At 48.4% G+C, this 14,888-nt stretch overlaps 1 protein-coding gene across 11 annotated transcripts in view; it reads left to right on the top strand.

Annotated features, from left to right (window-relative positions):
• Positions 1-14,888, top strand: part of EP400 (E1A binding protein p400) — a 109,773-nt gene that overhangs the window by 57,091 nt on the left and 37,794 nt on the right. For all 11 annotated transcript variants that reach the window (XM_047762190.1, XM_047762184.1, XM_047762182.1 and 8 more), the window contains 6 exons: positions 1,083-1,252; positions 2,089-2,307; positions 4,410-4,574; positions 6,291-6,446; positions 7,664-7,758; positions 8,097-8,368. In XM_047762190.1, the coding sequence (XP_047618146.1) occupies positions 1,083-1,252; positions 2,089-2,307; positions 4,410-4,574; positions 6,291-6,446; positions 7,664-7,758; positions 8,097-8,368 (1,077 nt within the window). The remainder of the gene's footprint in view (positions 1-1,082; positions 1,253-2,088; positions 2,308-4,409; positions 4,575-6,290; positions 6,447-7,663; positions 7,759-8,096; positions 8,369-14,888) is intronic.

Below are 14,888 nucleotides of genomic sequence, written 5' to 3'. Positions count from 1 at the left end.
CAGAAGTTTATGCTCCAGCTAAAAATGAAAAACCAAATTGGTGTTTTTTTTTGTTTTTGTTTTTGTCTTTTTGCTATTTCTTGGGCCGCTCCTGTGGCATATGGAGGTTCCCAGGCTAGGGGTCAAATCGGAGCTGTAGCCGCCGGGCTACGCCAGAGCCACAGCAACACGGGATCCAAGCCGCGTCTGCAGCCTACACCACAGCTCACGGCAACACCGGATCGTTAACCCACTGAGCAAGCGCAGGGACCGAACCCGCAACCTCATGGTTCCTAGTCGGATTCGTTAACCGTTGCGCCACAACGGGAACTCCCCAAATTGGTGTTTTAGAGAGAAACGGGCTCTGTAAATGGGCAGCCCGTGCTTTTTGCCTTTTCTCTCTGTTACTTCTTTGGGGCCTTTGATCCACCCACCCTCACCTCAGCTGCCTGGCTCATGCTTGCAGGAGCCTGCAGCCCTCAGTTAAATACATAGCCAGAGCAACAAAGCCACAGTGCTCTCGGGGCTGGCCCAGCCTCATTTAGTGGCTTTCTGCTGGCTGTTTCCACCTATTATATTGCACACGGTTTTGGAGAATAGAGAATTCCTGCCAATACGGTTTTCCAGGCAAAAGTGATATGAAGAGTATGTTGCCTTGGGGTAAATTCAGACAGCAGCAGCCATGGTGTGGCTCCTCTTGTACATTTGTGCCCCCTGTTGCCTGTGAGGTGCCATTACCACTTCTGCCATTCCTGTCCATTTCCTGTAGTGCCTTGTATTTGACTGATGCAAGTTGACTTTTCACCCCACTTTACTCTCATTTGAAGAGGTAGTGTAACGGACTTACTGTGTTGGATGTGGTTTTTTTTGGTCCACATTGATGGGAACTAATAAATTAAAATCCTGTTGCCCCTGATTCACCCAGGCAAAGGGTTGACACGCTGCTTGTGTGCTAGCACCTCCCCGGTGACCCTGTGATCTGCTGCTGCTTAGCCCAATAGTTAGAAACTGTACCTGGGGGTGAGGACCCCTGGCTGCCCCCCAGGGCGGCCCTGGGTCTCAGCAGTGCCCCTCTCTTCATGCCCGCACACCCGGGCGTCTAGGTTGTTTCAGCCTGTGCAGTATGGCCAGAAGCCCGAGGGGCGCACCGTGGCTTTCCCCAGCGCACACCCGCCCCGGATGGCCACCTCTGCCACAGCCACTGCTGCTCCCCAGGGCCACGTACGTGGACGGCCGCCAATTGCCACGTTCTCTGCGAATCCCGATGCAAAAGGTATGGCTCTCAATGGGAGTGTGCTCAGCGTCACAGAGGGTTTTGTGAAGGAAGTTGCTCGCACTTTCCCTGGCCCCATGGGGACGTGTAACCATTCCTCCCAGCAGGAGTGGGACCGTCCACGCTGGCTCTGCCCAAGAGACCATGTGTAGTTCTCACATGAGGTTTAGGCCTTTTTATGTCTGTGAACTGAGGTTTTCCCTGAAGCAGACATACCATTCCTAGTCGAGTCAGTGTTGACGTGACGTGGAGGACGTACCTCGGCAGGGACGTTCTCTTGTTTGTGGGAAAGTGCATGTCAGAGTCCCTTAGGAGACTTCTAAGGAAGTCTGCTTCTGTGTGTTATGCCATCATTTCAGCGTAACCCGATGATGACTGTGAAGGAAGCTAGGGTTAAATGGCAGAAAAGGTAATAAAAGCAGTATTCCAACCTGGTCACCAGGGTCCTCAGTGTCCTGCCCGCTGTGTTTTTCTGAGGTCTCGGTCAGTGTCCCAGGTGTTTGTTGCAGGAGCTCTTGGAGCATTTGGGGGGCCAGCGCTGCCTGCCCTCGAGTGTGGTCAGGACGTTTGAAAGGGTGGACTTCCAACACTCACTCACTCCAGAAGCGGGCCATGCCATGCATCGGACTGGTGAACTCCAAGTGAAAATAGTTAACAACATTTAAAAAATTAGATTTCTGTCACCCTATAGACACCACTCCCCTTCTTAGAGAGGGCCTCTCACTTGAAAGGCCATATGACGTAATGTTTGTTTTATTTCTTAAAATTCGGGTTTGATACTGCATTTTATTGAGAACCTCTAACAGCTTTGCACAAACCAACCTTATCGATTGCAGCGGCAGCAGCCCCGTTTCAGACCTCTCAGGCCTCCAGCGGTGCTCCGAGACACCAGCCCGCCTCGACCTTCAGCACAGCACCTAGCCCAGCCCATCCTGCGAAACTGCGGGCCCCGGGCCCGCCCCCGCCCCAGCCCCAGGCCCCCTCGCACCCGGCCGGGCAGAGCGCGCTGCCTCAGGGGCTGGTGCTCACCTCGCAGGCCCAGGCGCGCCTGCCTAGTAAGTGGCCTCGCCTCTCCCGGTTCTGCCACCTCTTTGCACAAGGACATTGTGTTCAGATGAGCGGCGTGTGAAGAGCCTTGCTGTCCACTCCCTTTGTCTCCCCAACCCTGTGTCCGGTGCTGCCTTTCGCCATGCTGTCGTTTCCAGCCCTAAATCTCCAGGGGGGGCTCCACTCCAGGGCCAGAGTCCAGGCTCCTGTCCTTTCTCTGTTCTTTTTCCTGACCCTGACCATCAGCTCTGCTTCCCTCCCGTGCTCATGCCCTGCTGCCGTGTGCCAAGGGTGGCACTTCTCCTTAGGGAGCTGAGGGTTCGTCCCATCAGCCGAGGGCCACTCAGACGGCAAAGGGCAATACAGCGATAGCCACTTGAACTAGGGTTCAGTTTCTAAAAAACATGACTTCTTTTTAATCTCTCACTTGTTGCCAAATTTAAACCTGGGACTAAGGATTGCTCAAGTGGACATTTTGTAGTAAGTCACTAACTAAACCATTGAAACCTTGTTACATTTTTTTTAAACAACTTTTTCCGTGAGCAGTGAGTGCGATTAGCACTTCCAATCTTCCACGTACTTCTGTTCCTTCTGCTGTAGGCATGGTCCTTACTGAAACTGTTCTGGGCCCCACCCTTTCTCATAGCTCCCTGGAGTGCTTGACCTGTTGTGTTGGGCCCTTTCTTGGAAGGCTGGAGAGAGAAGTAGTGTCACAAGGAGACGCTGAGTTCAGGCTGGGTTCCTCTCGGGACAGCCTCTCCTCTGTGCCAGCAAATACAGAACACGTATCCTAGTTCATGGCCCCCAGGAGGAAAGCCCTTGCATGTGTCTCTTTTTTACTGCCTGGAGGAGGAGTTCCGTGGGTTTCCTTTAGGGGAGCTTGAGGGGGCCAGGCTGCCTCCATTTCTCCTGGACAAAGGAAGGCTCAAGGGAGAGTCACATTCTGTGCACAGATCTCTGCAGCTCCTTTTCCATTTCCCCTTCTTTGTTGACAGTTTCTGTGGGCAAGTTATCCTTGGATGTTCTTCTAGTCTTTTGCTAACTGTTTTCTTCATGGTATCACTAATAATTCTGGCATGAATTTTCATGGGAGGAACATTTAGACTCGAATATCAACCATTGGATTAGAAGAAAACAAAAACAAACCTTTAAACCTGTTACTCAGTTATAGCCCAAAGGTAGCGGCCTTTTTTTTTTTTTTTTGCTTATTTTAGGGCGTACTGGCGGCGGCATGTGGATGTTCCCAGGCTAGGGGTGAATCAGCTGCAGCTGCCAGCCTACACCACAGCCACAGCAATACCAGATCTGAGCCGTGTCTATGACTCACACCATAGCTCATGGCAACGCCAGATCCTTAACCCACTGGGTGAGGCCAGGGATCAAACCCTCAACCTCATGAATCCTAGTCATGTTTGTTACCGCTGAGCCACAAAGGGAACTCCAAAGGTAGTGCATTTTTGAATTAGGTGCATATAACTCCATCTGAGTTATGTTTTTAAACAAAATGTTTTAAGCAATGTTAAGTTTCTCATTTCTTCACAAAATTATAGTCCTACAATCTAGCTCAAATTAGCGTGAAATCTTATATTGGAAAGTGTGATGTATTTATGTACTTAAATACGGTCCCAGATTTTGAAACGGGTATGGGTGTAATTGAAGCTAGTTACCTATTTTATCTGTAATGATAAAATCTTCTCTATCTCTGCAAGCTAAATTGGACACGGACTTTTTCACATTTCCAAGGGAAAGAGGTTGATATGAGAGTTTCAGAGTGTTATTACCAATACATTTCTGCTATTTTGATGTTTGCTACTTTTTTATTGTTTTGGAAAGGAAAGCAGAATGTTCCTTAATGGTTTGAATAAGTACATTAATACCTGATAATCTAAAATTTCTGCCAGTTATAATTAAGTTGACTATTAAAACTCAATGCTTTTTCCTTCTCTCTTAAAATGTTTTTTGAAAATATTAGAGAGCGATACCTAATAAATGTTTCTGTGACACATCAGTTTACTGCAGACGGTCATTCTATGTGACAGGTGATCGTCAGTCTAGCGATTGCAACCTTTTCCCTACAGTTCTAATGCCCTTTTCCTCTGCCTTTCCGCAGGTGGAGAGGTAGTTAAAATAGCCCAGCTGGCTTCCCTCGCTGGCCCACCGAGTCGAGTCGCCCAGCCAGAGACCCCTGTGACCCTGCAGTTCCAGGGGAACAAGTTCACCTTGTCCCATAGCCAGCTCCGGCAGCTCACAGCTGGCCAGCCCCTGCAGCTGCAAGGTAAAAGCTAGCTGACAGTGACATCAAGTGAGGAGTTTATTTATTTATTTATTTATTTTTGTCTTTTTGCCATTTCTTGGGCCGCTCCCACAGCATATGGAGGTTCCCAGGCTAGGGGTCTAATTGGAGCTGTAGCTGCCAGCCTACGCCAGAGCCACAGCAACACCAGATCCGAGCTGCATCTGCGACCTACACCACAGCTCACAGCAACGCCAGATCCTTAACCCACTGAGCAAGGGCAGGGATCAAACCCGCAACCTCATGGTTCCTAGTCGGATTTGTTAACCACTGCACCACAACGGGAACTCCAAGTGAGGAGTTTAAACGCGCACCCCACCTGACTCCCCCTGCAGCTGTGACCTTGGCCCTTTTAAGTGCAGACGCTTTACTTGTAAATGGCCTTAGCCTTGTCTCATAGGTGTTTTAGAGGACTAGTGTGAGAACGTAAATCACCTGGTAGCATGGCGCTTGATTCATGTAAAATAGAGGGGAGTCATTTTTTAAAAATAAAATCTGCTCCTGGAACAAAGTTCCCTATTTTAAAAAATCAGAGTAGAAATATTTGCTCCTTTTTAATTTTAGTGTGAGGTAAATAGTACTCAAAATGCCGAAGGACTAGCAATTTAGGTAGAGAGAAGCTGTTTTCTTTTATATAGAGATTTTAAAACTCCTAGACAAAAGCCTCTCAGGCCTTTGGCTGAGAGTGTTGTGTTTGTGTAGTAACTGCTTCTTGAAGGACACGAGGGGATGTGGTTTGAGCAGGATGGTAGAATTCATCCTGAGTGACTCAGCTGAAGGTTAGAAGCCAAAGTGGTCTCCATAGCAGCCTGGGCTGGCCCCCTCCCCCAGGCAGTCCCCACACGTGCCCTTCATGGCTCTTAAGGGGGCAAAGGTACATTGTCAGCCAGATATGGCCTTAGCAGAATGAAGGTCCCCTGCGGCAAAGAAATGGTTTGATTTGGCTTAATCCCATGCAGGGGCAAGGCCATGAGTTAACATTTCTGGTGGACTCAGTTGTTGGTTTTTTTTGTCTTTTTAGGGCTGCATCCACGGCACATGGAGGTTCCCAGGCTGTGGGTCAAATTGGAGCTACAGCTGCCGGCCTTCGCCACAAGCCACAGCAACACCAGATCCTTAACCCACTGAGCGAGGCCAGGAATTGAACCCACATCCTCATGTATCCTAGTCGGTAACCACCGAGCCATGAAGGGAACTCCCCTGGACTCTAGTTTTTAGAGAGCACAATTCCAGAGTAAAAGGCATTGGAAAGACCTAATCACACAAAAGGTTAAAAACAGCAGACTCCTTTAACAGTGGCCATAGAGTCACAGCATTTAGGCTAAAAAACAAGTTTGTTTCTATTTCTCCATTCAGCTTGACCAGTTGGTGGGCTTCAGTGCCCCTGGGAGCTGGGACCTTCCCACCTGTGACTGGCCTGGGCCTCCAGCAGACATGACAGACCCTTAGCTGAGTACCCTGTATTACTTACAGTCAGGCATTTTCTTGACAGTAAGCAAAGTGCCTTTGTTCCTTAGGAGTTTTCACTTGTGTGTGAGTTATTTTCATTTTTCTCCAGTGGAGTTTGCATTGCCTTGGAGCAAATTAGGTTTTGGATTATCAGTTTATCCCTTGTTTCTGTACATCTGGAAGTGAGTGAAGCCTGTGGGTGAAGGGCCCGTGTGCTCATGACTGACACCCCTGTACCTGTGATTGCAGGCAGCGTTCTCCAGATTGTGTCTGCGCCTGGCCAGTCCTACCTGCGACCTCCAGGCCCCGTGGTGATGCAGACTGTGTCTCAAGCGGGTGCCCTGAATGCCCTTGGAAGCAAGCCCCCAGCCGGCGGCCCAGGCCCCACACCCGTGACCCCGCCAGGTAGAGTGCTGTGAGCAGAAAGGAGGTTTGGTTTGAAACCTCTTTCTGACTTTGCCTCTGAGGCAGCTGGAAGGTGTATCTGGACTTCCATGGTGCCTCGAAACCTGAAAGTCCCATTTGTGGCCGCCTCTGATTTCTAGTGGCTCGTGTCACCTTGGTTTCTTCTCTCTTCTTCTCAAAGGTCTTGGTTGAATACAACCAGCCTCCTCTTACTTTAGATGTCTGTTTTGATTTTGCTTTGACAACAGACTTGGAATCATGAGAAATTTTGCTTGTTAATGTTATAGAAGGGAATGTACTGGAAGGTCTCCTTGGACAGGTCATGGAGCAGGGTTTGGACCTTCCCTGCCTTCCGATGGGTGCCCCTCACCCATCCCACAGCTGCCTCCCCAGGGCTTTGCTGTCTCCAGACACACCCATCCTCTTGTGGTGCTTGCCGAGGAGCCCACGCATGGGGCCACGGGGTCCGTGTGTGGGAGCAGCTGGGACCTCTCCCAGCCAGAGTCCCTAGGCCCTGTCTCATCCGAGATGCAGCTGAGGCGGGGCCTCTGCACCCACTCCCCTTGGGCTCTGGCGGTGGGCTGGGTGCTGACAGGGCCCTGACACATGGCCCTACTTGCAAATTGGTTTTGCTTCAGTTTTTCTCCCTCCCAGAACCCACTGCTGTCCCCCCTCCACAGAGGGTGATGAGTCCTGCTCTGTGGGCCCCAGATTCTCGAGCCTGACAGCATGCCAACCACTGGGTCTAGTCACCTCACTCCTTTCTTGTCACTGCCCTAAAGAGGCCCCTTTTGGTCGTCAGTGCTTCCAGCAGTCCTTTGTGCAGAAGTTTCTCTCAGGACAGGTGACACAGCTCAGCTGATGGGAGCAGGCTGTGGGGGTCCTGGGCCCTTATGTCCTGGTCTACGGGGCAGTGCTGACTCCCTACCCTTGGGCACACAGGGTGGCCGCTGCTGGGCCATGTGCTGCTGCTCGGGCACCATGGCAGGGAGGGGACCAAGGTGTAGGCCCGCACTGAGCATTGGTCCAAGGAGGGAAACAGACTGCCATGCTCAGCTCAGATCGTGGCCGAGAGCAAGCACGTGTCGCTGGGCGTTGTGAATGGTTTAGACACAAGCCTGCACGTTCCAGAAACGAGCTAGTGAAAGATGGCAATGTTCTGGAGAGTGTGCCAGGGAAGGGGTTTGTGTCCCAGCCCTTTGTTTTTGCATTTGCAGTGGCTGTGCCTGGCCGAGTGGCAGTCAGTCCCCTGGCTGCAGGAGAACCTGGAGTGGCCTCCAAGCCAGCCTCCCCCGTCGCCGGGCCAACCCAGGTATGGTGCTGCACACCCCAGTGGGCACCACGCCCCACACACTCATTCGGAAGATGTTTTCAGAAGCTGCTTGTTACAGGGGCTGGTTGTGACCTTTAGCCACTTCTGTGAGGTGTCATCAACTTCCTTGCCATCAGAAATGTACTCCCTCGCTAAATTATAGAATTTTGATTTTCTCCGCCTTCTTTCCTGTCACTGCTTCCTGGGGAGCCAGGCCCCTTGTGTCTAAGAGTGCCCTGTGGCTGATCATTGTGCAGAGGGACCCATTGGGCTTGGTAAGGCCAGTAACGGGGCATGTTGGTTCTCAGTAACTATTTTCACCCCTGTTTTTGCTAAAGGAGGAAAAGACTAGACTTATGAAAGAGCGGCTGGACCAGATTTACTTTGTCAATGAACGGCGCTGCTCCCGCGCACCCATCTATGGCAGAGACTTGTTGGGGGTTTGTTCCCTGCTGGGCAGAGAGCACATGCCGTGGCTCAGGGCTTCTGAGAGCAGCACTGGAAAGGTGACGGGGCCCATGAGCCAGTTCATATCACCTTCGAAAAGTCAGAGGGACCTGATTTTGACGCTGACTCAACGCCAAGAATCCCTCCAGGATGTTATCAACAGGTGAGAGGGCCTGGGACTGACTGTCATTGTATTTTAAGCGTTTTTTACTCACCCTCTTCACTGTGTTGCAGCCCAGCCTCTGTGGTTGTCCTCTGAATGTTCATCTTGTTCCTCCCTCCACTCTCTCCTGAGCTGTCTCCTGGAAGTCTCTTTGGGGTCTTCCAGGCTCCTAGGTGCCAGAAGGTCCCCCTCTCTGCCTTCCAGAAGTGTGCCCTGCCCTGTAGGCCAGGCCCCTGCCCTGCAGGCATGGGCCTGGGAGGGCTCTGGATGGCCATGGGCAGGCCTGTGTGTGCTGACTTGGGGTGTGGGCAACAGATCTTTGTGTTGTTGATAGTCTTTTTTTTTTTTTTTTTTTGTTATTTACGCCGCACCTACAGCTTATAGACATTCCCAAGCTAGGGGTTGAATTGGAGCTGCAGTTTCCACTAAGCTTGTGGCAACACCAGATACTTAACCCACTGAGCAGGACCAGGGATTGAACCTGTGTCCTCATGGATACTAGTTGGGCTCATTTCCCCCGAGCAACCATGGAAATGCCTACATTTTGTTCTTTTTTTTTTTTCCTAGGTTATATTTTTATTTGTTTATTTTTTTGTTCAAAATCAGATGTTTATTGTAGCATTATTTAGATACTTTTATTTTCTTTTTTTTTTGGCTTTTGTTGCTGCTGTTGTTGCTATTTCTTGGGCCGCTCCCGCGGCATGTGGAGGTTCCCAGGCTAGGGGTTGAATCGGAGCTGTAGCCACCGGCCTACGCCAGAGCCACAGCAACGCGGGATCCGAGCCGCGTCTGCAACCTACACCACAGCTCACAGCAACACCGGATCGTTAACCCACTGAGCAAAGGCAGGGATCCAACCCGCAACCTCATGGTTCCTATCGGATTTGTTAACCACTGCGCCACGACGGGAACTCCACTTTTATTTTCTTAATGGGTCATTTAGGCTACTAGTCTGTTTTTTGTTTTTTTTTTTTTAATTTCCCCAATGCATTTTTTTTTCTACTGTACATCATGGTGACCCAGTTACACATACATTATACATTCTTTTTTCTTATATTATCATGCTCATTCATAAGTGACCAGACATAGTTTCCAGTGCATTTTGTTCTTTTAAAAGAGTATTTTATTTTAAAAAACCCACACAAGTGATTTAACGTTGCACGATGAGAAATGTGTTTGAGAGTTGAATTCAGGGAGTTTCTGTTGTGGCCCAGCTAGTATCCATGGAGGATGTGGATTTGATCCTTGGCCTTGCTCAGTGGGTCCGGTGTTGCCACAAGCTGAGGCATAGGTCGCAAATATGGCTTGGATCCAGCATTGCCATGGCTGTGGCGTAGGCTGGCAGCTGCAGCTCTGATTTGACTCCTAGCCTGGAAACTTCCGTGTGGCACAGGAACAGCACAAAAAGACCAAAAAAAAAAAAAAGAGTTGAACTTGTGAGTTCCCTTATGGTGCATTGGGTTAAGGATCCAGCATTGTCACTGCTGCAGTGCATGCAGGTTCCAACCCTGGGAATTGCCACATGCCATGGGGTGGGGGGAAGTTGAACTCAGAAGCAGGCTTTCCGAGAGAAAACACAAGTCCAGATATTTCGGGGGCACAGCAGTCTTTCTGTCCCTCCTCTGCCATCTGTAGGGTATTGGCCCCACTGCATTTTCCTTTGTTGCTTTGGCCTCATTTCTAGGTGCAGCCTGAAAATGTCCTCTCTCCCTTGTGTCTGCCTTGCTGAGTGGTGGTCCCCATGGTTAGTCCATGGGCATGGTGAGAAACCAGGCAGACCCAGGGATGTGCTCCAGGTCTCAGATCAGGGGGAACAGTATTGGGGAAGATAGGACTGGCAGTGGCTCTCTCCGGTGAGCCAGCCTCTCCCTCGCAGCTCTTTCCTGTGCGCTCTGTGTACCTGTGCACTCCTCTTGCTTCAGGTGCCTGTTTGTCCTTTTGTTCTTCCTCCTCTAACATTACACGTAACTTTTTAAAGCATAGACTATTTCTTTTTTCTTTTTTTGGCCACAGCATGCAGTGGCTTTGTTGTGGGTTCTCAGTTCCCAGACCAGGGATTGAACCTGGACCACAGCAGTGAAATTGCAGAGTCCTAACCACTGGATCACAAGGGAACTCCCAAAACATAGGCTATTTCTTACAGCCATTTTGGGATCACAGCACAATTGAGGGGAAGGTACAGAGATTCCCCGTGTAAACACAGCCTTCCCCTCCATCAACACCCCCACTAGAGTAGGGAACTGGTTATGTTTGATGAACCTATGCTGTCACTCAGAGTCCACAGTTTACAGGAGGGTTCACTCCTGGTGTTGGATGTTCTGTGGGCTTGCACAGATGTATAGCGAGTGCTGTATTGGCCATCATAGGATCCTTTAGGTTTTTTTGTTGGTGGTGTGGTGGGCTGGGTTTTGTTTGTTTGTTTGTTTGTTTTTGCTTTTCAGGGCTGCACTCTTGGCATATGGAGGTTCCCAGGCTAGGGGTCATATCAGAACTATAGCTGCCAGCCTACGCCACAACAACTCGGAATCCGAGCCACGTCTGTGACCTGTACTACAACTCATGGGAACACCAGATCCTTTAACCCGCTGAGCAAAGCCAGGAATGGAACCTATGTCCTAATGGATGCTAGTCAGGTTCATTAACCACTGAGCCACAACAGGAATGCCAAGATCCTTTAGTTTGACTGCTCTAGCCCCCCCACCCCCTCGCCCTGTTCTCTGACTGTTCACTCTTCTCTCCCCACCTAAAGCCTGGCAACCACTCATCTTTTTAGTGTCTTGAGCTTTGCTTTTCCAGCATTCCAGAATGTTGGAGTTATACAGTAGGTGGCCTTTTCAGATTGGCTTCTTTCACTTGGGGGGGTGCATTTAAGGTTCCTCCATGTCTTTTCATGGCTTGACAGTGCATTTCTTTTTAATGCTGAATAAGAGTCCACTGTCTGCAAGCACCACAGTTTGTTTTTCTATTTGCCTACTGAAGGACGACATGGTGCTTCTGAGTTTTGGCAATTAAGAATAAAGCTGCTGTAAACATCCCTGTGTGGGCTTTTGTGTGGACATAGTTTTTAACTCATTTGGGTGAATACCAGGGACTGTGATTGCTAGATCATATGGTAAAAGAATGTTTCATTTTGTTAGAAACTGCTAAACCATCTTCCAAAGCAGCTGTACAGTTTTGCATCACACCAGCAAGGAATGAGAGTTCCTGTTGCTCCCCGTCCCCCCCAGCAGTTGGCCTTGTCATTGTTTGGGATTTGGGCCATTTTGATCAATGTGTAGTGGGATCTCATTTTTTAAATTTGCATTTCCCTGATGACGTATGTGTTGCCTATCTTTTCGTGTGCTTATTTGCCACCTGTATGTCTTTGCTCACATGTCAAAGTCTTTTAAGGTCTTTGGCTCTTTTTGTTTTTTTGGTTTTTTTTGGTCTTTTTAGGGCCACATCCATGGCATACGGAGCTTCCCAGGCTGGAGGTTGAATTGGAGCTGTAGCTGCGAGCCTACACCGTAGCCACAGCAGTGCGGGATCCAAGCTGCGACTGTGACCTATACCACAGCTCACAGCAACACCGGATCCTTAACCCACTAAGCAGGGCCAGGGGTCGAACCTGTGTCCTCATGGATGCTAGTCAAATTAGTTTCTGCTGAGACATGACAGGAACTCCATCTTTGACTCGTTTTTAAAACAAGTTGTTTTCTTATTGTTGCATTTTAAGAATTATTTTTATGTTTTAAGAGTTCCCTTTGTGGAGGAGTTCCCGTCGTGGCGCAGTGGTTAACGAATCTGACCAGGAACCATGAGGTTGCGGGTTCGGTCCCTGCCCTTGCTCAGTGGGTTAAGGATCCGGCATTGCCGTGAGCTGTGGTGTAGGTTGCAGATGCGGCTCGGATCCCGCGTTGCTGTGGCTCTGGCGTAGGCTGGTGGCTACAGCTCCGATTCAACCCCTAGCCTGGGAACCTCCACATGCCGTGGGAGCGGCCCAAGAAATAGCAACAACAACAACAACAACAACAACAAAAAGACAAAAAAAAAAGAGTTCTCTTTGTGGCTCAGTTGTTAATGAACCCATCTAGTATCCATGAGGACTCAAGTTTGATCCCTGGCCTCATTCAGTGGGTGAAGGATCCTTTGTTGCCGTGAGCTGTGGTGTAGGTCACAGATGTGGCTTGGGTCCCAAGTTGCCGTGGCTGTGGCATAGGCTGGCAGTTCCAATTCAGCCCCTAGCCTGGGAACCTCAATATGCTGTGGGTGCGGCCCTAAAAAGACAAATGACCAAAAAAAAAAAAAAATCTGTTTATTTTAGATGACATTTCTTCAGCAGATAAGTCTTTTGCAGATATTTTCTCCTAGCCTGTGGGTTGTCTCTTTTTTCTCCTGACATTGTTTTTTATAGAGCAAATATTTTATTTATTTATTTTTTGTCTTTTTGCCTTTTCTAGGGCCACTCCCGTGGCACATGGAGGTTCCCAGGCTAGGGGTCCAACCGGAGCCACAGCCACCGGCCTACACTGGAGCCACAGCAACTCGGGATCCGAGCTGCATCTGCAACCTACACCACAGCTCACGGCAGCGCCGGATCCTCAACCCACTGATCAAGGCCAGGGATGGAACCCGCAACCTCATGGTTCTTAGTCGGATTTGTTAACCACCGAGCCGCAACAGGAACTCCCATAGAGCAAATATTTTAAATTTTAAGCTTATTAAATCTTTCATGAATTGTGCTTTTGTCATATCTGAAAAATCATTGCCAAGCCCAAGATCATCTATGTTTTCTCCTGTCATCTTCTAGGGGGTGAAAATTTTACATTTCCATCTGTGATCCATTTTGAGTTAATTTTTGTGAAGGAAATGTGTCTTTGTCCAGATTCATCTTGTACTCACCTATTTTTAAAATCTTTTGTCATAGAAAATTTTCATACATTTAAAGTAGAATGATAAAATGAATCCCAGTGTAGCCATTGCCTGTTTTCAACAGTTATTAACCCCTGGCCATTTTGACTTATCTGTGCCCCTTGCTTCCCCTAAGCACAAAATATTTTGAAAGAAAATTCCTGACAGATATGTCCTCTATAAGATTTTTCTATGCCCTGAAAGGTAAGGACTCTTTTTAAGAACAGTTACTCCCTAAAAAAAAAAAAAAAAAAAGGGAAGGAGTTCCCATCATGGCTTAGCGGAAACGAATCTGATTAGTATCCATGAGAATGCGGGTTTGATCCCTGGCCTTCCTCAGTGGGTTAAGGATTGGGCTTTGCCATGAGCTGTGGTGTAGGTCACAGACACAGCTTAGATCCCACATTGCTGTGGCTGTGTGTAGGCCAGCAACTACGGCTCCGATTCAACCCCCAGCCTGGGAACTTCCATATGCCACAAGTGCAGCCCTAAAACAAAACAGAACAAAACACAATCACAAATACTATCATCACATCTAAAAATATGAATTTTGTAGTAACATCAAATGTCTACTCAGTAGTCACATTTCTTTTTTTTCTTTTCTTTTTTTTGTCTTTTTGTCTTTTTGCCTTTTCTGGGGCCACTCCCATGGCATATGAAGGTTCCCAGGCTAGGGGTCTGATCAAAGCTGTAGCCAGCGGCCTACGCCAGAGCCACAGCAACACCAGTTCCGAGCTGCATCTGCAACCTACACCACAGCTCACGGCAACGCCGGATCCTTAACCCACTGATCAAGGCCAGGGATCGAACCCGCAGCCTCATGGTTCCTAGTCGGATTTGTTAACCACTGAGCTACTATGGGATCTCCAGTTTTCACATTTCTGATTATTTCATAAGTAATTTTAAAAGTTCAAAACAGAATCACAATAAGGTAGATACATAGCAATTAATTCATGCCTGTTATGTGTCTTTTTACACATAGGTTCTCTTTCTCCTCTTGTTTCCCTTTTCAATTTAATTGTTGTGGAAACCTGGTGATTTGCTGTTATAGAATTTCCCACAATCTGGATTTGCTGACTAATGATTCCTGGTGGTATAATTTAACATGTTGCTGTGTTTCCCATATTGTGTATAAACGGTTAGATCCAGAGGCTTGATCGACTTCAGATTTATTTGTCTTTTGGGTTTTTTGTTTGTTTCTTTCTTTTGCAAGAATAGGTGATATTATGTACAGCCATTAGGAAGAACTTAATGTCTAGGTGTCTCTTTTAGATTCATTTTTTGGTGTGTGGATGTCTAGCTCTAGCACTCTTGGTTGAAAAGACTATCTTTGATCCCTTGTCTTTGCTTTTTAGTGAAATGTCAGTTGACTGTATTTATGAGACTCTGTTTCTGGGCTGCATGTTCTGTTCCAATGATCTGTTTGTTCTCCCACCAACACCACAGTGTCTTGCTTACTGTAGTTTTATAGTGGGTCTTGAAGTCAAGCAGCACCAGTCCTCCAGCATTTTTTTGGTTTGTTGTTGTGTTGGCCCTTCTGGTCTCTTGCTCTTCTCCATGTAAACTTTAGATTCAGTTTGTCTATATCTATAACTGACTGGGATTGCATTGAATGTCTCAATCAAGTTGG

This window comes from Phacochoerus africanus, chromosome 15 (genome assembly GCF_016906955.1).
Source record: "Phacochoerus africanus isolate WHEZ1 chromosome 15, ROS_Pafr_v1, whole genome shotgun sequence".
Lineage (NCBI taxonomy): Eukaryota > Metazoa > Chordata > Mammalia > Artiodactyla > Suidae > Phacochoerus > Phacochoerus africanus.
The sequence above is the reverse complement of the archived record's forward strand: the minus strand, read 5'-3'. Positions and strand labels throughout refer to the sequence as shown.